Source organism: Mustela putorius, unplaced genomic scaffold (genome assembly GCF_011764305.1).
Source record: "Mustela putorius furo isolate JIRA1106 unplaced genomic scaffold, ASM1176430v1.1 tig00000129_pilon_pilon_pilon, whole genome shotgun sequence".
NCBI lineage: Eukaryota > Metazoa > Chordata > Mammalia > Carnivora > Mustelidae > Mustela > Mustela putorius.
In genome coordinates, this window is record NW_025421290.1 from 36,303,649 (window position 1) to 36,327,088 (window position 23,440).

The window sequence follows — 23,440 nt, forward strand, 5'->3', positions numbered from 1 at the left end:
TTGTGTTTATGTATACAAGCTTACCTTAGATATTGTAGGTTCAGTTCTAAACCATGGCAATAAAGCAAATATTGCAATAAAGCAAGTGAAGTGCAATTTTTTGGTTTCTTGGTGCGTGTAAAAGTGATGTTTATACTCTATTGTAGTCTTCTAAATGTGCAATAGTAGTATGTCCAAAAAAAGTACAATACCTTAAAAATATTGCTAAAAAATGCTCACTATCAACTGGGCTTTCAGCAGAGATGTATTCACTGATCATAGATCCCTATAACAATAATAATAATGAAAAAGCTTGAAATACTGCAAGAATTATCAAATGTGACACAGACATGAAGTAAAAAAATGCTGTTGGAAAAATGGTGCTGATAGACTTGCTTGACTCAGGGTTGCATCAAATCATCAATTTGTCAAAAATGCTCTACCTGCAAAGTGCTGTAGTGCGAAGCACAGTAAAATGAAGTAGGCCTGTACTAGCAGTGAAGTTAGAAAATATATAAAAATATAATTTACCAAAGAGTAAAGAAAGTTCAAATACCTAGGAATAAATCTCATAAAATATAGGCAAAGCCTTTGTGCAGATTATAATAATAATAATAATAATTATTTTAAATACCAGGACATGTATTGTGTGATTAATTGTTGAAATCCTTAAGAGCTGCTGGTTGCTGCAATAGCTGTGCTCTTGGCTTTAGGTGATGTTCCTTCACGGAATCCAGGCCTAAATCTGGGGTAGACAATTTTCAGCTGCCTCATTCGACCAGGCCCAGTGGGATTTTGTCTTTTAGCCTTGACACTCCAGTGATATTTTCTCTTCCTCTTGGCAGGATAGTACATTTGCTACAAGTCAACTTCCAAGGGTGATAGGGCTTAGAGCCACAGTGGTGGCACAATGTGCACGTCTTATTGCAACACTTTACAAATGATGTCGTTCCCTTTGTCATCTTGTGTCTGTGGCCAAGACCCTGTAATTATTAAGAGACATGAAAGAATAAATAAATGGAAAATGTATCATATTCTTAGAAAGACAATATTGTAAAGATGTCCATTCTCCCCAACTTGATATATAAATAAAATAATCCCAGTAAAAATCCCAGCAGGGCATTGCTGGAGTTCTTGCATGGAAATTTGACAAGCTGGTTCTAAAAAATATATAGAGGAATGAAAGGCCATAAATAGCATATATGAAAATACTTGAGTGAATAAGAACAAGCTGGAAAGATTTGCTTCATTAGGTATCAAGATTTATTCTGAAGCTTTTATGAAATAGTCTGATAGGCCCTAGAAATAGAATAAAATCCTAGAAACAAAATCTTTGATTTGCAATAAAGATTCTACCGTAGAGTAGTAAGAAAAGAATGCTAAATTTTGCTGGGACTATTGAATATCCTAAAAGAAAAGAAGGGAAAGAAAAGAAACTTGATCCTTACCTCACACACTGTATACACACACACACACACACACACACAAAATCAATTCTGTTTGGATTGCATACCAACATGTGAAAGGCAACATAATAAGCTCCTAAAAGATAATACAGGAGAATATATTGACCTCAGTATAGGCGAAGATCTCTCAAAGAGGACATACAAAAGACTAAAAAAGAGAAGAGTGATACATTTTGACTACATTCAAATGAAGAACTTTGCGTTAGGATAGGACACCATTAAAAGAGTAAAGGTAAATCACTGTAGGAGCAGGTATTTGTAACGTGTAATTAACAAAAGGTTTGTGTTTAGAACTCCGATAAGTAACGAAAAGACAATCCAGCTTTCAGCTTTTGGCTCAGAAGTGGCCAAGGTGCAACTTTCTTTGGTTACCCTTAATCTGGATTCATCTGATACCGGCTGCCTGCACTGAGCTGCCTAAATTCAACCCCAATGAAGTCAAAGTCATATACCTGGGGTGCATCAGTGGGAAAGTTGGTGCCCTTTCTGCCCAGGCCCCCGAAATTGGCCTCCTGAGTCTTTCTTCCAAAAAGGATGATGGTGACCTAGCCAAAATAACTGGTTATTGGAAAGGGAGGGCCTGAGGATTTCAGTGAAAATGACCATTCGGGATAGATAGGTCCAGACTGAGGTGGTACTTTCTGCCTCTGCCCTCATTATCAAAGCCCTCAAGGAACTGCCAAGCAGTAGAAAGTAGCAGAAAAACATTAAGTACAATGGAAATAACAGTTTTGATGAGATTGTTGACATTGCTGGACAGATGGGGCACCCATCTTTAGTTAGAGAACTCTCTGGAACCATTAAAGAGATCCTCAGACTGCCAGACTGGGCTGTGATATTGAAGGCTGCCACCCTCATGACATCATAGATGACCTCGACAGTGGTGCAGTGTGGAATGCCCAACTAGTTGAGGACTACAAAGGAAAATATCTCAGTCAAGGATCATTTGATTAAAAAAGAAAAAAAAAAAGACACTCCAATAGTAAAATAGGCAAGAGATTGAATAGGTATTTTATAAAAGATTTCCAGATTGTCGAGAAACAAGTCATCAGTGATATGCAAGCTAAAGGAGCATACATCAATCAGAATGACCCAAATAAAAATTATTAATATGACCAAGTATTGGAGGGGATACAGAGAAATAGCAATGTTCTTCAATACCAGCAGGAGTGTGTATTTGCTACAACCCCTTTGGAAAATAGTTTGGCATTTTCTACCAAGGTTTATTCATATTTCTATGACTCAACCATTCCATACCTAGGTTTACATACAGAATTAATGCATGCACATGTATACCAAGAAACATGAACTAAAATATAGTAGCATCATTCATAATAGCTAAAAACTAGAATGAATCCAAATTTCGTCAATGGCATATTGATAAATTATGGTTTATTCACAGAATATTATATAGCAATAAAAATGAACAAACCTACAACAACATAGTTGAGTCTTTCAAACATAATGTTGAGTGAAAGAAGCTAGTCTTGAAATATTCTGCATTATTTCTCTTTATATAAAATTCAGGCAGAATAAAGTAATGCTGTTTAGGAATGCATATTTAGGTTGCCCGGCCAAAAAGAAAAGCAAGGAAATGATTCCCTAAGTTAGGACAGTGATCATGGAGGAAGGGTAATAATGATTGGCAGTAATGAGTGGGAGGGTCATGAATAGGACTTGTAAAGTGCTAGGAATGATCTGTTTCTTGGCCTAGGTAGTAGTTTATTTAAGTGGTTGTTTTGTGGTAATCTATTGAGCTGCACATTTTGGCGTACTTTTCTGTATATGTGTTATATTTCACAATAAAGGTTTGAAGAGCAGTCATTGTGTAATATAAGTATTAAGAGTGCTAGCTTTAGGGGTCCCTGGGTGGCTCAGTCCTTAAGTGTCTGCCTTCGGCTCAGGTCATGAACCCAGGGTCCTGGGATCAAGCCCCACATTGGGCTCCCTGCTCAGCGAGAAGCCTGCTTCTCCCTCTCCCACTCCCATTGCTTGTGTTCCCCGCCTCCGTCAAATAAATAAAGTCTTTAAAGAAAAAAAAGAGTGCTCGCTTTGGACTTGGACTGACTGAACTCCTATCACTTCTATTTCTGTTTGTTGGCCATCTTGGGCAAGTTACTTGATTTTGCTGAGCTTCAATTTCTTGAATGATAAAAAGGAAGTAATGGTAGTATCAACTTCAATAGTTATGCAGTTCAGTGAGGTATCAAAAATATGATGCCTAGAAAATGCTTAGAAAGTAACTGACATATAGTGAGGCTCACTAGGGCTCACTAGGTCTTGGCTGTGAAGCTGAGCAGAATGAAGATAGGACATCTAACTACTTTAAGTTCAGACTTTTGGATCCAAGCAAGTGCTATCCAGATCTTTTGGTGAGAGTTCTTGATTACAAGCAATGGAAACTAATGTTGGCTGCCTTGAGCAGAAAATGGATTATTGGAAGAATATAGGAAGCTCATCGCATTGCTGGAAGGCTGAAGAGTAGGCTGGTCCAGAGGCTAAGCAGCAAGAATAATCCGGTGAGGGCTATTTGGCTGCTGCTAAATGCATCCTCTCCCTCCTTTGTACTGCTATTTCCAGTTCTTGGTGGGACTGTTTTACATCATGTGCATGGTGCCTAACTTCCTGGGTTTAGAAAAGAAGGATCTTCCATTCTGACTTCCATTGTGTACTGTTTATGAAGTCAGTCCCCTCTAGGAGAAGGTTGAGTGTTTGAAAGCTAGAAGATCTGAAGGCGACTGCTATGTCCAGGATCCTGAAAGAACCTGCAGTTGTAATTCTGTGCTATCTTTGAGGACTGTCAGGGACTAGAAATGAACCCATGTATCAATTATCCAAAGGGGAAAAGAGATTAGAATCCAGAATCTGTAACCATTAAACTTGAAGCAGCTTCTCAGCAAAGTTCTAGAATATGTCACACAGATGGTTTGTGAACAGTTAGTAAGGCAATAAGTGTGGCCAGCATGGGCATCCTAAAAACAAATTTGACCACCTAATGATTTTCTAAGCGAGTCCTCTCTGCTCTGTCTCAGATATTACTACTAGGTCCTCATTAGCTCTTGTGTGAACTTTGCTAAGGCCTCCCATCTGTCCGGTAAGACCCATCTTACCATCAGCTGCTATAGGATCCTCCAAAAAATGCAAATTTGACTGTCATTTCCTAGCTTAAATTTAAGCTTAAAATTCTTGATCATCTGTGGGATAAAGTTCCTTCTCAGTCTTTCCTGCAAAACTGAAAGCTTTATGAGGCCTAGAACTGTGTCTGCTTTAGTGCATCATCTCCAGTAACTAGTGTGGAGCCAGCACTTGTTAGGAATTCGTTAAGTATTGAGTTAAACTGATGGAATTTGTGTCTCTTGGCTCAGGTCTCTGCACACACAGAACTTCCTGTACACACTGAATAGCCATGGTATTTTATTTGTTTATTTTACTAATGTTTGTTCTTTTTGTTTCTGTGAAGTACTTCTAAGTATTTCCTTTAATTTTTTTGTGTATAATACAGTATTGCTAATTATTGGCACAATATTGTATAGCAGATTTCTAGAACTTACTAATCCTAAATAACTTAGACTTTATACCCATTGATTAGCAACTCTTCATTTTCCTCTCCTTGAAGACCCTGAGAAACATCATTCTACTCTCTGATTTTAGGAGTTTGACTATTTTAGATACCTCCATAAATGGAATTGTTCAATATTTGTCCTTCTATGACTGGCTTATTTCACTTAGCATAGTGTTCTCAGGGTTCATCCGTATTACCACATATTGCAGGATTTCCTTGTCTTAAAAATATTATAATATTCCATTGTATGTAACTACCACATTTTCTTTTCTTTTTTTTACTACCACATTTTCTTTATCCATTCATCTGTCAGCGGACAGTTAGGTTGTTATCGCATCTTGGCTATTTTGAGTAGTGCTACACCGAAACGTTGGAGGGTCAATATCTCTTTGAGATCCTCCCATCCAAGTACTAACCAGGCCCGACCCTGCTTAGCTTCCGAGATCAGACGAGATCGGGCGCGTTCAGGGTGGTATGGCCGTAGACTCTCTTTGAGATCCTGATTTAAATTCTTTTGGATGAATACCTGGAAATGGGATTGATAGATGACATGGTAATTCTATTTTTAATTTTTTGAGGAATCTTTATACTGTTTTCCGTAGTGGCTATGTCATTTTTCGTTCTCATGTAGGTGCAAGGGTTCCAATTTCTAAGGGTTCTCTGCAACACTTGTCTGTTTTTATTTTGATAATAGCCATCCTAACAGTGTAAGATGATATCTCATTTTTGTGGTTTTGGTTTGCATTTCCTGATGATTAGTAATATTGATCATCTTTTCTTATGCTTTTTGGCCATTTGGATGTCTTCTTTGGAGAAATGTGTATTTCAGTCTTAAGCCCATTCTAAAATTGGGTTATTGGGTTGTTTTGCTATGGAGTTATAGGAGTTTTAAATTTATTTTGGAAATTAACCTCTTTTCAGATATATGGTTGGCAAGTATTTTTTGTTGCTTCATAGGTTGTCATTTTCTCTGTTTGATTCCATTGCTGTACAGAAGTTTTTCTGTTTGATGTAGTCCCACTTGTCTATATTTGTTTTTGTTACGTGTGCTTTTGGTGTCATATCCATAAAATCATGAAGCTTTGTTATGAGACCAATATCATGAAGCTCTTCCCCTGTTTTCTTCTAAGAGTTTTATAGTTTAAATCTCATTTTTTTTTAAGATTTTATTTATTCATTTGACAGACAGAGATCACAAGTAGGCAGAGAGACAAAGAGAGAGAACAGGAAACAGGCTCCCTGCTGAGCAGAAAGACGGATGCGGTGCCCGATCCCAGGACCCTGGGATCATGACCTGAGCTGAAAGCAGAAGCTTTAACCTACTGAGCCACCCAGGTGCCACTAAGTCTCATGTTTTTAATCCATTTTGAGTTTATTTTTATATGATGTGAGATAAGCATCCAGTTTCATTCTTTTGCATGTGGATAATGAGTTTTTCCAACACAATTTGTTGGAGAGACTATCCTTTCCCCATTGTGTATTGTTGGCACCCTTTTCAAAGATCAGTTGATCATAGATGTATAGATGCTTTTCTAGACTCTTACTCTGTTTCATTGGTCTCTTTATGCCATACTCTTAAAAAATTTCTGTAGCATTGTAATATATTTTGAAACCAGCAAGTATGGTATCTCCAGTGTTGTTCATCTTTCTTTCCTTTTTTTTTTTGTTTTTAAGATTTTGTTTATTTATATGAGAAAGAGGAAGAGAGAGAGAGAGAGAGAGAGCACAAGCAGGGAGAGGGGAGGGGCAGAGAGAGAAGCTGACTCCCCACTGAATAGGGAGCCCACTTGGAGCTCAGTTGCAGAACCCTGAGATCATGACCTGAGGGTTAAGGCAGACCCTTAACCCATTAAACCACACAGGCACCCTAATGTGGACATTTTAACTGTGTTAATTAAGCTCCAGTCTATGAACCTGGGATGTCATTCCATTTTTTTTGTCATTAATTTTTTCATCAATTTTTATAGTTATGCCGTGGTGTTTTTCTGTGTTCTTGCTTTTGCTCATTTAATCCTCTTTGCCTGTAGAGCCCTTTTTCAATGTCCTTGCCTGTGGCCAAGTCCTGCTGTTCTTTAAGAAAGCATAATTGCTGTATCTTTGAGGAAAAGTCCTTTGATTACCTTTCTTCCCTAAATTAAATACCTGCTGTGTTCCTGTAATATCAAGGGCAAAATTCTATTCTAAATAATAACACATTGTATTACAGTTGTCTGTTTATGAGTTTTTCTTCCTCTGTAGACTGAGCTGTTTCAGGGCACAAATCATGTATAATTTAACTGTATTCCCAGGATGGAATATGGTGCTTGGCACATAGCAGGGACCCAGTAAAGGTCTGTTGAAGGTATTAGGCAAAGCCATTAACTGATGGTTCCCTTTTAAAATTTTAATTTAATTTAATTTAATTTGCGAGAGAGAGAGAGAGAGAGAGAGAGAGAGAGAGAACGAGCATGGGGTAGGGAGGGGCAGAGGGGGAATGAGAAACACCTTCCCGTTTAGCACGATGCGGAGCTCAATCTCAGGAAGATCATGATCTGAGCTGAAGGCAGACACTTAACCCACTGAGCCACCTAGGCACCCCTCATGGTTCCCTTTTTGATGTGGTTGCTGTGTGTATCTTTCCTCATCAGAAGGAACTGGGACTCCTTAGAGAAATGGCTGGGGCAGAGCATATGTAAGATGAGCTCGGAACTTTTGTTATAAGCAAGACTACTCGGACACATGAGCCAACTCTAAAGAGCTCCCAATGGCCAAAACTAGGAAAACTTGAAACACTTGAAATATGTTAAACTTGAAAAAACTTGAAAAACTTGAAATATGTTAAAAACTGCATGTTTCTAAAACTACAAAACCCCCAAATCATTGTATAGAGATTGCTACAATGCTTAGTATTCTGACAATGAGAGAAGACTCAATCTTCTATCCTGCCTTTCTTTCTTTTTTTTAAATAGTATTTTTAAAAAGATTTTATTTATTTACTTGGCAGACAGAAATCACAAGTAGGCTGAGAGGCAGGCAGAGAGAGATAGGCAGAAGCAGGCTCCCTGCTGAGCAGAGAGCCCTGATATGATGCTCTATCCCAGGACCGAAGGCAGAGCCTTTAACCCACTGATCCACCCAGGCGCCCCTCTGCCTTTCTTTCGTGAGTAATACTTCAGAGTAACTAAATGGTTGATGGGGAGGAGATCTTTTTCTTTAATAGAAGAATTCTAACTCATAAATTTGGAAGGTACTAGAACTATGAAAGGCATTTTCTGTCTCTTATGAAAGGAGGGATCTATTTTAGATAGTGACCATGAAATGGCTAGTCAAGTCATTAGGTGAAATAAGGCTGAAAACATGAACCCACTTACCATTTTTTACATCATTAAAGTTGTGACAAGCATATATTTTGTGCTTCCTGATGTGATGCAATAGGAATTTCATGTGCCATGTCTAGAGTATTCCTTTGAGATCAAAACTGAACCTGAATCGAAATCTCTAGGTTAACACCATCCAAAAGAATTTTCTGTGATGATGAAAATGTTTCTGTGCTATCCCGTACCCACTAGCAACCTGAAGCTATTGAGTACTTGAAATGTGACTAATCAGACCAGGAGACTGAGTTTTAATTTTTATTTAATTTAAATTTTAATTGAGCTACAGGTTAGTGGCTATTGTATTACAGGACAGCTCTAGATCTAAGATTGATTTACAGGTAATATAGTGAATAGAAGAATCATGAAAATTTAGTCATCCAAATTCAGAATTCAGAAAATCTGCAGGTCGTATGACTTTTCATTTCAACAAATACATTGTATGAAAAACAATGGGGTGAGGAATGATATAGATTAAGACATCTAAGATACATATAAACTAAATTTAGTGTGTGAACCTTATTTGGATCCTGATTTCAAATAAATTGGCTGTTAGGAAAAAAAATCCGAGACAATGGAGGCATTTGGATGTGGATTGGATATTAAATGATATTAAGCAATTGCCAATTTTGCAGTAACAATAATGGTGCCATACCTATATTGAAAGCCTTTTTCTTTAGAGATGTATTTTAAATGAATATAATGATGTCTTCACTTTGCTTTAAATAATCCACTATGTGTGTGGTGGGGGGGCAGGATGGTAGGGAACAAAAGAAACAAAATGTAAAATGTTGAAAAGATAATGAGTACATGAATCTCTGTTCCACTGCTCTCTAATTTTGTGCATATTTAAAATTTTCTGAAATAAAGAAGTTTTAACTAACTAGCATTTAAGTAAAAATTTGAAAAAGAGGGACACCTGGGTGGCTCAGTGGGTTAAAGCTTCTGCCTTCAGCTCAGGTCATGATCCCAGGGTCCTGGGATCGAACCCCGCATCGGGCTCTCTGCTCGGTGGGGAGCCTGCTTCCTCCTCTGTCTCTTGCCAGCCTTTCTGCCTACTTGTGATCTCTGTCAAATAAATAAAATCTTAAAAAAAATTTTTGAAAAAGAAAAAAATGTTTTTACAAAGCAGTAATTAATATACCTAAAATGTACAAAGGGAGTAAAAGGCAAGGGAATAATTTACTCAGAATTCAGAATACGGGGAGATAGGATCGGGAAGAAGCATTAGAGGACTTTTAAAGTACAAATAATTACCTCATTACTAAGTAGGTATTGGTATTAACGTTTTTCGCTTTGTGTCTCGTTTTCGTGCCACCTTTTATATTTATGATATATTTTACAATAAAAAGTAGAAAGAAAGCTAACTGTTAGGACATAAAGAAATCTCACAGAATCAAATTGCAGGAAGTACTGTTGGATGTTACAAGAATTAGAAAGTAAGTGGTCAGGTGCGTCTCTGTGTCTCCTTTCCTCCTGGACCCCAAGGTCCCTTGTTTCTACTTCTCTTTGCATAAATGATCCTTTTCCTGTCTCTGGCAGTTGTCTTCAGTGCTGAGTCATCTGCTTTTACATGGCCTGTGATGGCTTCTCCCAAGTGGCAGACTCTGTCCCTGACCTGAGGCTCTTTACTGTCTGTTTTGGCCTGTGGTACCAACCCCAGATTTTGGGGAAGAGAATTGGGCTGACTTTGGGGCAAATGTTCACCAAAAATCATAAGCACGGCCAGCGTAGTAGATCTTGGTCACAGGAACTATTCCTTCAAGGCTGTGGACAGGGGAAGTTTTTAAGAAAGGGTTGTAGACTTCTGCGATATAACATCATCTCTGACGGTGAAAGATTTGAAACAAACTCCAGCTCTAACAATAGAGACTTGAGGATTGGTTAAAGAAATTTTAGTATAGACTATTGGATAATGCACAGTTGTTTAAAATTATGATATAGCGCCATTTCTATTGACTCTGAAAAATGAGTAATGTTCAATTACATCTGTGCATGTCCTTTCAGAAATATAAATACAAGAAATGTGTGTGTGTGTGTGTGTATGGATTTGAGTCCTAGAATGAGTGGAAACTCTGAAACATTAATGGAATAATTAATGAAAAGCTGTAAGTTACAGGACCTTGAGCTAGTGTGTATTATAGTCCCAACTGATCAACTCATGATACAGTATTTTCCAGTAGAACTTATGGTCTTCATGCCCCACATGAAATTAGTGACTGGAGATAGGAGGCAGGATATATAAACATACAGATGTATATACATCTCTCTCCTCCTTCATTCTCTCTTTCTGTCTATATAGATATACATATGTATGTGTATGTATATTTATAAATATATAAATACGTTTCTGAAAGAATATGCACCAAAGTGTTAACAAAGGTTATCTTTGGCTAATGGGTTTGTGGTTGGTTATATCATTTTTTGTTTCTTTTTGCTCATTTTTCTACACTGAATAATGTGTTATTTGTATATTAAAGTCTGAAGGGTAAATGTAAAATGTTTTCTTACGTGTATTTAATTTGTTCTACGATGAGTAAAGCATGCATTAGTATAATTTCAAAAAGTTAATTTGAAATAATATAGATATGCAGAGCCCTGCATTAAAGTTAAAAAGTCAATTATTTTCCAAAAATCTGTTTCAAAAATAGAGCACAGGTGATACTGGGCTTGGAGTAAGTTTATTTTTATATGCCCTGGAGATCTTGATTGACTTATTTAGGCTAACAGGGTAAGTCTGCAGTTAAAAAAAGTCTAGTGCCAAACCAAGAAACCAAGAAACAATCTTTTAACTATAGAGAACAAACTGATGGTTACCTGAGGGGAAGTGGGTGGGTGGGGGATGGGTTAAATAGATGATGGGATTAAGCAGTGCCCTTGTGATGAGCACGGGGTGATTTATGGAAGTGTTGAATCACTATATTGTACACCTGAAACTAATATTACATTGTATGTTAACTAACTAGAATTTAAATAAAATCTTAAGAAAAAAATAAAGAGGGGCACATGGGTGGCTCAGTGGGTTTAAAGCCTCTCCCTCGGCTCAGGTCATGATCCCAGGGTCCTGGGATCGAGTCCCACATCGGGTTCTCTGCTCAGCGGGGAGCCTGCTTCCTCCTCTTTCTCTTTGCCTGCCTCTCTGCCTACTTGTGATCTCTCTCTGTCAAATAAATAAATAAAATCTTTTTTTTTTTTTAAAGAAAAAATAAGGAAACACACAAAATCTAGTGCTCAGAGTATTATATCAAGAAATATTGTATCCTTATTAAGAGGTCATAGTCTTAGTGTACTCTCTGTGGATTAGAAACATTTGAAGAAGTTGTCCATTTTAGCTCCTTACTTCAAATGGAACACAGAGGAACAACACAAGGAGGCCAGTGTGGTCAGAGGGCACCTGAGGGATGACTGAGAGGACTGGAAATGGTCAGCCTGAGGAGGAACTTGCAGGAAAAGTGATAGCAGGCTGTAAATATTTGAAAGGGTATTGTGGGGAGGGATTGAAGAGCAGAGGTTATTGTGAAGTAGATTCTACTTAGGTCAACATAGGGAGGAACTTCGCGCATTATCTCTGTCTGGTGAAAGGACCTCCTCACAGAGTAGCAGAGACTGGGGGGAACATCTGACGATTGCCTGAGCCTCCGTTCCTTTGCTGGGAGGTATAAAGAACGCATAGTCCTCCTGAGTATCTCTTTTACTGTCTCACAGACTCCCACTCGCAGCACTTCTGACAGCAGATGTGGGATTTTTTTCCCCCTCACACCAAGTGATTCTGTGACACTGCTGGGTGTCCTACAATTGAACTGAATTGTGACACTGCCAGAGGATAGCATCAGATCCCACAGGTTAAGGGCTTCGTCCCATGAGAATGTTGCCTCCCCCCTGTCACCCCGCCCCAGCTTCAGATGCCCGTCTCAGGTAGTAGGTCCCAGGTTACCCACAACTGCTGTCTGACTTGACTATGTGTTGGGGTTTCCCGTGACCTCCTCTGTGGATTTGATAATTTTCTACGGCAGCTCAGAGAACTCAGGGAAATACTTAACATTTACCAGTTTATTAAAAGATATGGGAAAGGATACAGATGAATAGTCAGATAAAGAGACACGGAAGGCAAAGTCTGGGAGGGGCCCAAGGACAGGAGCTTCTGTCCCCTTGGAGTTGGGGTATGTCGCCCGTCACCCTGCTGGTATATGGATGTGGTCACCAACCTAGAAGCTCTTCAAACCCTGCACTTTGGGGATTTTTATGGAGGTTTTATCACATCACTGTGATCAGTCATTAACTTCTTTTCCAGCCCCACTCCCCTCTCTGGAGAATGGGGGGGTGAGGCTGACAATTCCAAGCCTCTGATGATGGCTTGGTCTTTCTGGTGAGCAGCCCCCATCCAGGAGCCCACCCAGAGTCACCTCTTTGGAACAAAAGACACTGCTATCACCAGAGAAGGTCCAAGGGATTTAGGAACTCCGGGTCAGGAACCAGAGTCAAAGACCAAATATTAGAACAAAACATACTCATAGTGTCCTTTTCACTTAGGAAATCATCAGGATTTTCAGAGTTCTGTGCCAGGAACTGGGGGCAGAGATGAATGTATACATTTTCTGTTACATCACAAGAGGAAAGTTGGGTGGCGTAAGCTCGCTCTAAGTTCTTTCTACCTATGAGAGTATGAGCTGATGAACAGAAAAATAAATCTTTTCACATATAAAAATAAAAGTGAGACTAGATTTAAGTTGAATCACAAATATTTACCCATCATTTGCACTTTTATGTTGCTACCAGACGCAGACATTTGCAGTATTTGAGGTTTACATCATTTAAGTTGTTTTTCGCACTGAGAAGTGGACTTTGGGCTTTGGTTTCTCGTGGTCTTGACTAGAGGAGGTTAAGCCAGAGCCTAGCTAAATACAGTAAACCTTATGCTTTTCTGAGTGCTCAAGGAAAGGCTAGATCAATAAACCATAAAACTTAGTAGCACCTAAAGGTTAGGAGCGTGAATCCTGTCTCTGCCGTAGTGTCTTTACCTGAAAATGGCAATAATGCCAGCCATAGGCTTGTTATTCGCTTGGGAACATGGCTTTCACGATGCATTTCACCTGTCTACTCCTTGACGCTACCTACCAGTTCACCAGTAAGTCACCGGTGAGTGAGTGAGTGAAAGAAATGACAGAAATCCTTCCCCCAGGCTGCAGTGACGTGAGCACACTGAATGTAGAGGGGACACTCCACTCTGTGATGCTGAATTCCAGGCATTTCATCCTAAATCTCACTCTACCTTCAATGTTTTGCCTAATTTAACCATATGGTTCCTGAGAAATGTGATTGTTGAATTGGAATGAATTTTGTACGGGCTTTTTTTGGGAAGGAGCGTATTTTTTTCATGAATGGGTTATGCCGGTCTGAGAATACTTGGATGTGAGTGAAGACTTGAATAATTTATGCACTGGGCCTCTCAGAAATGGATGCCCAGAATATTTTTGGAAAGAGAAAGTTGGTTGAAACTGCCAGATTTTTTTTTTTAATACAAGATTATTATGATTATGTTCCCTCTCAAATACTGAATTTTTCTTTCCTTGATTTTCTAGAGAATGAAGATCTAGAAAACACCAAGGTCACCTCAGTGGCTTTGGCCTCTGATCCAGAACCCCATTCCTCACCTTACAGGTATGGGCAGCAGCTGCTTGGCTCCTAGACGTTTATTGTCTAAGATAAGGAACAGATGAAAGGCATGGACAGTGACTTTCAGGGGGTGGACAGGTTGGAGTGAAGAGTGTAGATGATTTGGTCATTAGTTAGTCAATCCTTAAGTGTGTTTGGGGGCAATGTCAGATCTCTTTCAGGTGATGAAACTTTCTTTACTCTCAGAGAGCAAAACTGTAACAAATAGTGTAGTATCTTCATTTGTCCTTTTCAGAAGCCCAGTTTGAAATGTTAAAACATTAGACATGGATCCCCAAGTGCACTTTCAAGAGAATGCGTGGTTGGTTTTTACCCAGAGGATGCATGAACACACACATACACACACACACACACTTTTGGAGGTGTTTTTTTTTAATGTAATTTTTAGATTAAGCCATTATGATGACCTTCAGATTGTTATTCTTAATTTCCTGCTCCATCCATTTTGTTTATCAACTGTCACTGATACCACACTGTTTGGCAGAAAGGGAAGAGTTGTACTGAGCTCTGGAATAAGTGGAAACATGAAACATGCATGGAATAATTAATGAAAACCTGTATTTTGGATAAATAATGGAGCTAATCGAGACTATAGTCCAGTTGATCTGCTCATGGCACAGTTCTGTCCAGTAGAACCACTGTGGTCTCCGTGCCTCACAAAAAGGTGATGGCTAGGGGATAGAGAGGAATATCAGAATACTTAAATAATCTCTTATTTCTTTTTTTAAGATTTTATTTATTTATTTGACAGAAATCCCAAGTAGGCAGAGAGGCAGGCAGAGAGAGAGAGGGGGAAGCAGGCTCCCCGCTGAGCAGAGAGCCCGGTGTGGGGCTTGATCCCAGGACCCTGGGATCGTGACCTGAGCCGAAGGCAGAGGCTTTAACATACTGAGCCACCCAGGCTCCCCAATCTGTTATTTCTTTTAAAATTATTTTATTTTAAAGTAAAATCTATGCCCAGTGTGAGGCTTGAACTCAAGACACTGAGATTAAGAATCGCATGCTGTACTGACTGAGCCCAATCTCTTATTTCTTCAGTAGAAGTTCTTTCTTCTAACTTTTATATATGAAATAAAACTTTTTCCCCCCAGAATTCAGATGATGAAAGGTAATGATTAGTGTAATAATAAAGTTGGTGATATATAGGCATACTTTTAAAAATTTTTCTCTGTAATGACAATAAAATACTTATTACAGAATATTTCTATTTGTTCAATACTGTACTAGGTGTTAAAAGGTATTATATCATGTAATCCTAACACCCCTGAAACAGTTATTTTTTTTTCCACAGTGAGGAGAACAAAACAGTGAATTGAAAAATTTCCCAAGTTTTAGAGCTTTAGGTTGGTTCTACTCTAAAGCTTGTTCCCATAAGTCACATTAGAAGGGTTTTGAGTTCCATGCTTAGAGCTACTAGGTTATTTATATAACAGTCCTTTCAGAAGACAAAACCTCCCGAAGGCTTTGATGATAGGAGACAATTCTTGTCCTTATCAAGTCCCAGGAGAGGAGGTCCTTTCCCTCATCCTGCCATCACCCTTTTTCTGTGCGTAGTGATTTGAAGGATATTTGGGAGATGGCTTTAGGCACAGAACTGATTTTTTCCTCCTAGGAGTAAATAAAGTTTTTTGAGTGAGAATGTACAACATTCTTAGAAAAAAGGAGGTTTAATGTTTAATGTTAAAGCTTTGTTTCTAAAATCTGGTGTGCGAAGCAAGAAATCCAGCCCAGATGACGCCTGAAGTGTACTGTTTATGTTTTGTCTATATTAGAACTGGAAGGGCACAGTTCTCTCTCTTTGCTATGAGGCTAGTTCGGCTGGCCAGGCTCTCCCCTCCCTTGGGATGCCCTCCCTACTCTGGGTCAGCACACACAAGAAGGCTTACAGTGGGAGTTTTTCCTTGACGTGGTTTATCACTGGCATCAAGTGATTTGCAATTAACTTTCCCAAAATACCCTTCGTTGATTCTTCAGAGCATAAAGTGGTCATGTGAATATTAAATTTATGTGGGCTATTGCATGTCCTGTTTAGAATTGTTTTTTTTTAATAAGCAGAACCATGTTTGTGCAAAGTAGTGTGCACAAAGGCAAAGAGACTTTAGAAGTACACACAGTAAGGTCACGCCTGTGGTCAGATCCACTGTTATATGCTCACATGCCAGCATTCCTCTCTTGCTCCCAAACAAAAACTAACTTATTGATTGATTTATTCAACAAATATTTTGGGGCTGCTCCTGTTTATTCATTCAACAGGTATTTGCTTGCTGAGAGCCTGCTTGCTACTTATGTGGCAAGCACTGTTCTAGGCAATGAAGATACCATAAATGACCAAACAGTCCAAGTCCCTGGTCTCATGGGGTTTACATTCTAGTGGGAGGGCAGACAGAAAGCAAGTATAACTCATATTTCATAGACTCTGAACTTGCCACCAACTGTAAGAAGTACTGTTATTTTATGAACTACCAAGAAAGGGAAGAATGCCCAAGGTAGAGAGTCTAATAAGAGACACACGCACACACACACACACACATACACACCTCTCCACCCCCACACTGTGGGGCTTGGACATCAAAAGCCTAAGCCTTCAGTGAAAAGATAAGAAAAAAGTCCCTCCAGGGGCGCCTGGGTGGCTCGGTTGTTAAGCATCTGCCCTCAGCTCAGGTCACGATCCCAGAGTCCTGGGATTGAGCCCCGCATTGGGCTCCCTGCTCAGCAGGAAGCCTTCTCTCCCTTTCCCAGTCCCCCTGCTTGTGTTCCCTCTCTCACTATGTCTGTCAAAAAATAAAGAAAATCTTAAAAACAAAAACGTTCCTCCACACAGAAGGATCACAAGGGAACTTCAGTGTCTCCACTTGGCACTGTGTAAGGAGTGGAAAAAAATATCTCCCCTGAGAATATGAACCACGAGTCTGTAATCACCAGTTTGTGGTCTAAATTCAGTCTGTCAGTGTGGCCTGAACAAAACCCTCACAGAGAACTTATTTAAAGTTGTCTCAGTCGGAAGCCTTCGTGAGTACGGGCAGGAGCAAATGCAGATCTCCTGGAGAAGGACTCCATGTCAGTCCTGGGCAGTTGTAAAACACTACTAATTTTTAGGACATCCCCCATTTTGTTTGTACTAAAATCTGAAAACAAATATACATCTTGCAGTCAACCAAATACGGTACATAATATGCCGGGCCGTGGTGAGTGCAACGAAGATGAGTGAACAGGGGAAGGGTGTAGGTTCGATGGGGCTACGATAGGGTGAGCTATTTCACCTCCTGACCTCTGGGGAGCCTCCCTAGAAGTAACAGCTGAGCAGAAGCCTAAAGGAAGGAAGCCCTCAGGTACCTGGGAGAAGAATATTCTAGGCTGAGGTGATAGTAGGTACAAAACCCTTGAGTGGGAGAGGGCTTGAAGTGTTTGGGGATTCTCAGAGGTTCAAGAGGCCACTGTGACTGCAGCAGACCAGGCAAAATGACATGGCCTCTTTCTAGGGGACGAGGGTTCCATGTGACAGGCCTGGCATAAATGCTGTGCATACCGGGAGTGAGACCTGTCCCTGTCCCTGCCATCAGGCTCACCTTCTAATAGAGGAGACAGATCAGGATAAATAGCGTCAAGAAACAAAAGCAGACTGTAATTTCTGGGGTTAAGAGGTAAATAGATTTACAGCCTAGACTAATTTACATTTTACCCAGGATTACCCAAGCAAACCCATACAATCAACAGCATCCCACACCTCTGGTTTTAATACTGACTTCCTCTTGTTTGTTCTGAGGGAAGCTGGAATGACCTGGATGTCCCAAAATATGGCTTTATTTTATCTGAAAAAGAGGCAATGTAGAGTGATTTTTTTTCTTGTTTATGTTTAAACAAGAGAGAAAGAAGCTAATAAACACCAAAAGAAGTCCTTTGTTCCCCCATGATGTCTGTAACACTGTTTTCCCGTCACTTACTCAGTTTTCCTGGGGAAGTGATGCTTGAAAAAGCAGTAGTTCTCAACCTTTACACAATTCAAAGTTGTTGAGGACCCCAAAGGATTTTTTTCAGTGGGCTGTATCTATCAATGTTTACTCTACTAGAAATTAAAACTGAAAAATTAAAAAATTCTTGTTGATTAATTTAAAAATGAAAATGATGAACTCATTGCATGTTAATGTCAGTGATATGTTTTTAATGGAAAACAACTATTTTCCAAAGCAGAAATAATTTAGCAAGAGAGAGCGATGTTGTAATTCTCATGTCTGGCTTCAGAAAACACAGTTGGATTCTCACATCTGCTTCTGCCTTTGTTCTGTTGTGAGATCAAGTGTCATGTTCTGGGAAACTCTAATGTATACTCTTGAAAAGATGAAAATGAAAAAAGGTGATCATATTTTAGAATTATTATAAAACAGTCTTAAGAGCCCCAGCAGTCCCCGCACCATAGTCTGATAACTGCTACTCCAAAGAATTCACATCATCTCCTGCTGGCAACAGATTTCCGAGAGGCCTGGGGTATGGTGCTTCTGCCCCGGCTCCTCACTCACTTTCTGGTCTCTCAGGAAGCCAGCGGAAAAGGAGAGCAGAAATGACTCCCTCGCTTCCTTAAAAGTAACTCTTCAGATGCTTGTGTTTTAAGTCATTGGAATAGTAGATTAGTGTGCTTAAAAAAGGAAAGAGAGTGCTGACCGTCTTTCATTACCTGGTGGCTGGGTGTGCCATGGAGGATGGTGTGAAGTGGAGACGCCGACAGGCTGCTCGCGGCATAAGGGACAGGCAAGAGGGACGACCAGAGACCGGAGGGGGACTGTCTCCTGAGTCCACGTGCACTCCCTCTGTTGTGGGGATGAATTTCTGGCTGAGGCAAGGCCTAAGGGACAGGAGACCTAAATGCGAGAGCAGAGGTTGGGAGGTGGCCCTCAAAGGATGTTTTAGTCCTAGTTTCTCTAGGACTGCTGTGCCTTTTAAGAGTCTTTGCATTGACATGCTCTCTTCCTCTGAGAGGCCACAGATGGTGTCTCCAGTGAGTGACGATGCCCCAGAGGGTCTGCGGAAGACAGCTGGCGCCTTGGAGGTGCAGGCCTCTGTGGAACAGGAAGTGCTCCCTGCAGACCAGGCCCAGGTCCTCAACAAGGTAGGGAGGACATTGTCGCCGTCTCTTTGGAAGGAGCAGTTTGTGGCACCAGATTTAGATGCGTCTGGATGGGTTGGAACTAGAAAGCACTGGGGAAGCTCACTTTTAAGCATGTGGAGGACGGATATACGTGTCGCCCTCTGGGCCCCTCACTGAACTAGCAACTCTTCAAAAAAGTGAAGTGTTGGAGTGAATGCTCACATGTTGTCTAAAATCCTCTGGGTGTGAGGAGCTTTGATATGTGGGATTGTATTTCAGCTTCAGTTTTCTTCTGGTAGATCTACTTAATATTTATGATAAAGTTTCCCTAGAAGTGGTGTAGACAGCAGTGGTCTCCCTGCCATGGAGGAGAGCGTTGTTTGTATCATTATTAACACATCTGTCACAATAACAAATGGTACTAGTGGCAGTGAAGACAGTGCCAAACATTATAATTACCTTTGCATAATGCTTTATAGTTTACAAAGCACTTTTATGCATAAAAATGCTTCATTTACTCCTGAGAACCTGTGAGACAGGTACTGTTATGTTCCCATTTTACAGATGAGGAAACTAAAGCTAAGACCTATCAGTGACTTTACTAATGCTGCACTGCTAATACGCTGCAAACTAAATCCTTTGTTTAGCCTCTGGAAAAGGAAAGAATCATGTGAGTGGGTTAGCCAGAGTCTCATTTACCTCATTAAGCAATGCAGGTAAAGAACTCTCTTTCTCCAGAAAGAGGTATAATATCTCCAGAAAGAGATATTATAAGAATATAGTCTGGGAATAATTCAAGATTGCTTTCTTTTTCTCTCGCAAATATAATTCTGGACTCTTAACTGGACAGTCATCTCATTGGAATGCTGACCCGAGTGGGGAGTGGGTGTACATGTTTTGAGTTGCCTGCTGACTGCTTGGAGAAGGAGCAGGAAATGATGGCATAAAAGCAAGAAACAGGAGCATCAAACCGAGTGGTCTGATGTGAAATGCACAAGAGGGGTTGAAGCCTCTTGCCATGGGCTAGCGAGGGCTTTGAGTTTCAAGTGATGCTTGTACTCTCCATGCAGGTTATGTGTCTGGCAGCAAATGTACTGTTTAAATACATTGAAACAGGTAAAATGGTGATTATTTATAGAACACTGTTAGTGGATATGACAAGCCGGTGTCTTGGGACATCCCAGTTGTGCCATGGATGAGCCAGAGACAGAGGATATAAATCAGATCCTATCTCTGCAGGGCTTTGGTGACTCGACTGACAGGGATCTGGAGGTTCTGCGTGAGTGGGAACTGTAGCAGGAGGCTGCGTGGCAGAACGGGAGTTGGGCTAAGCCCTGGATGCCAGTGCTGCCTCGAGGGAGGCGGCTGGGAAGTGCTGTGCAGGCCAAGGCTAGATCAGGGCATGGCCGAGAAACGCTTTTGGTGCAGAAGTCAGTAGCAAGCGTGGAGGATGTTCACGGACAAGGATTTTATAAAGGGTCTGGAGTGGGAAAGTGGCAAAAGGAGGAGTGAACATAGCCGGCAGGCTTTGAGCAGGGAAGGTGGAGGCAGTAGCGCAGGATGGGCAGCGCCTTCGGGAAGGAGGCTGGTTGGACTCTGCCCTCTAGTAAGCACTCTAATCAGAGTTCCGTTGTGCAGATGGCCAAGTACCAAGTTCCACAAAGGTCCGGGGACATCGTTATGATCCAGTCTGAGCACACAGGAGCTATAGATATCCTTTCAGCTGATTTGGAATCTGCAGATCTCCTGGGGGATCATAGGAAAGGTGAGACCTCTGGGGGTATGGAAGGTGATTTCTCTACTCCCAATGGGTGCTTAAAGAAAGGTAGGCAGGGGGCTTCTGGGTGGCTCAGTCAGTTGGGCGGCTGCCTTCAGCTCAGGTCATGTCCCGGGGTCCTAGGATGGAGCCCTGTGTCAGGCTCCCCGCCCAGCAGGCAGCCTGCTTCTCCCTCTGCCTCTGCCCTGCATCCCCCGCCCCCCTACCTTGGGCTTGTGTGCTCTCTCTTTCTGTCTCAAATAAATAAATAAATAAAATCTTTAAAAAAAAAAAAAAGGCAGACTGATGGAAGGAAAGTGAGAAGGTGACTTGTGAAAGGCAGTCAGAGAAGCCAGGAAGTAGAGCGAAGGTCTTCGACTGCAACACCCTCCCTAAACCAAAGGCCAGGCGTTCCTCTTGGTTTCTCAGTAGTGAGCTGCTTGTCCTTTCAGTGTCCCCACCTCTGATGGCTCCTCCGTGCATCTGGACCTTTGCCAAGATGAAGGAATTCAAAAGCAAGCTGGGCAAAGAGAAGAACAGTCGTCTGGTGGTGAAGCGGGGTGAGGTGGTGACCATCCGGGTACCTACCCATCCAGAGGGGAAGCGCGTTTGCTGGGAGTTTGCGACCGATGACTATGACATTGGCTTTGGAGTTTATTTTGACTGGACCCCTGTAACCAGCACTGACATAACTGTGCAGGTCAGTGATTCCAGTGAGGATGAGGATGAAGACGAGGAGGAGGAGGAAGAGATTGAAGGTAAATTTAATTTTAACATAATTTGCATTTTGCTTTTTCTGGCTCAACCCAATTCCTAGTGACCACTTCCTGTGTTATGCCAGTCCTTTTCTTCCTTAGAATGCAAGTGAGGGATCTCTGTCAGCATTCTAAGCTAAACTGAGTGATGCAGGCCAAAGTCAGACCCTCAAAGAACATTCTGGTGGGGATGTTATTGGTGCCTTGGTAGAAAGCTTCTTTTGCTTTTTATAGTCCCTTGCTATTTCCCCAACATCTCCATGGGGTCAGGGATGGAGTGGGCAGGGAAAGGGGTGGGTCAGTGATGCAGCAGAGAGATCATATGTAAACCTGGGATTATTTTATATTTCTCTCATAGTTTGGGATATTTACCAGTTTTAGTCTGGAACCAAACCGAGTGATTACAGCTTGCTAACTGTACTCGCCTCTGAGCTGTCCCAGTTGGCTGACTACTGTTTATTTCTTTCTTCATGCCCAGAGCAGTGTTCTTTTTAAAGATTTTATTTATTTATTTGAGAGAGAGAGAGTGAACAGGGGGAGGGGCAGAGGAAGAGGGAAAAGGAGGCTCCCCATTGAGCAGGGAACCCCAACACAGGGTTTGATCCCAGGACCCCGAGATCATGACCTGAGCTGAAGGCAAACACTCAACCAACTGAGCTACCCAGGCACCCCCAGTTTTTTTTTTTTTTCTTAAGATTTTATTCATTCATTTCACTGAGACACAGCGAGAGAGGGAATACAAGCTGGGGGAGTGAGAGAGGGAGAAGCAGGCTTCCTGCTGGACAGGGAGCCGGTTGTGGGGCTCGATCCCAGCACCCTGGGATCATGACCTGAGCCGAAGGCAGATGCTTACTGACTGAGCCATGCAGGCGCCCCCAGTTTTTTTTAATTTAAATTTTTTTTTTTATTGAGATGTAATTGACATAAAATATATTAGTTTGGTGTATACAGTATGATGATTTAATATTTGTATATATTGTGAAATATGCCCAGAGCATAGCACATGCCCAGAGTAGTTTTAAAAGTGGGTTCTGTGTTCCACTCATTTGCAGTGCCTGCTCAGGATGACCCTGAGGCTTTTTTTGTTTTGTTTTTTTTATGAAATATTAAGAGTAGGCTCTAAGTAGGTTCCAAGCATCTTGATTTTTTATATGATCTTAAAATCACTCCCTTGCTTCTTCATGGGAGAGCAAGTCTGCAGGGAAATCTTCAGGTATTTAGGCAGAAGAACCCCATGTCTTAATTTGCCATTCTGCAGGTGGCCAGGTAGAAGTTCTAGGTTGCTCTGTACAGCATGTTTGTATTTCCTACCTCTGTTAGCTCTTTATTTTTCCTGCTGAATGAAAAGATGTCAGAGTCTTCCCTTCTAAATCTCTTTTCTTGGGGCACCTGGGTGGCTTAATTGGTTAAGCACCAGACTCTTGACTTCAGCTCAGGTCATGATCTCAGGGTCCTGAGACTGAGCCCGCTGTCAGGCTCCACACTCAGTGGGGAGTCTGCTTGGGATTTCTTTCCCTCTCTCTCCCTCCTCCTCTGCTCCTCCCCACTGCTCTCACTCTCTCTCAAATTAATAAATAAACCTTTAAAAAATAAAATAGGGGCACCTAGGTGGCTCAGTCGGTTAAGCATCTGCCTTCGGCTCAGGTTGTGATCCTAGGGTCCTGGGATTGAGCCCCACATCAGGCTTCTTGCTCAGCTGGGAGTCTGCTTCTCCCCACCCCACCCCTACTCTTGTGTGTGCTCTCTCTCTCTCTCTGCTTTTTCTCTCTCTCTGTCAAAACAAATCTAAAAAACTAATGAGATAAATATATTTTCT

General features: G+C 41.0%; 1 protein-coding gene and 2 pseudogenes across 2 annotated transcripts in view; 2 read left to right on the top strand and 1 right to left on the bottom strand.

Moving 5' to 3' along the window:
• TMED8 (transmembrane p24 trafficking protein family member 8) overlaps positions 1–23,440 on the top strand; it is a 41,139-nt gene that overhangs the window by 10,071 nt on the left and 7,628 nt on the right. The window contains exons 2-5 of one of the 2 annotated variants that reach the window (XM_045071863.1): positions 13,940–14,018; positions 19,005–19,134; positions 20,752–20,878; positions 21,322–21,627. In XM_045071863.1, coding sequence (XP_044927798.1) covers positions 13,940–14,018; positions 19,005–19,134; positions 20,752–20,878; positions 21,322–21,627 — 642 coding nt within the window. Of the gene's footprint in view, positions 1–13,939; positions 14,019–19,002; positions 19,135–20,751; positions 20,879–21,321; positions 21,628–23,440 lie in introns of those variants that run through there. The other variant, XM_004739174.3, reaches the window with a different exon arrangement.
• Positions 649–941, bottom strand: LOC123389655 (annotated as a pseudogene).
• Positions 1,633–3,368, top strand: LOC106005668 (annotated as a pseudogene).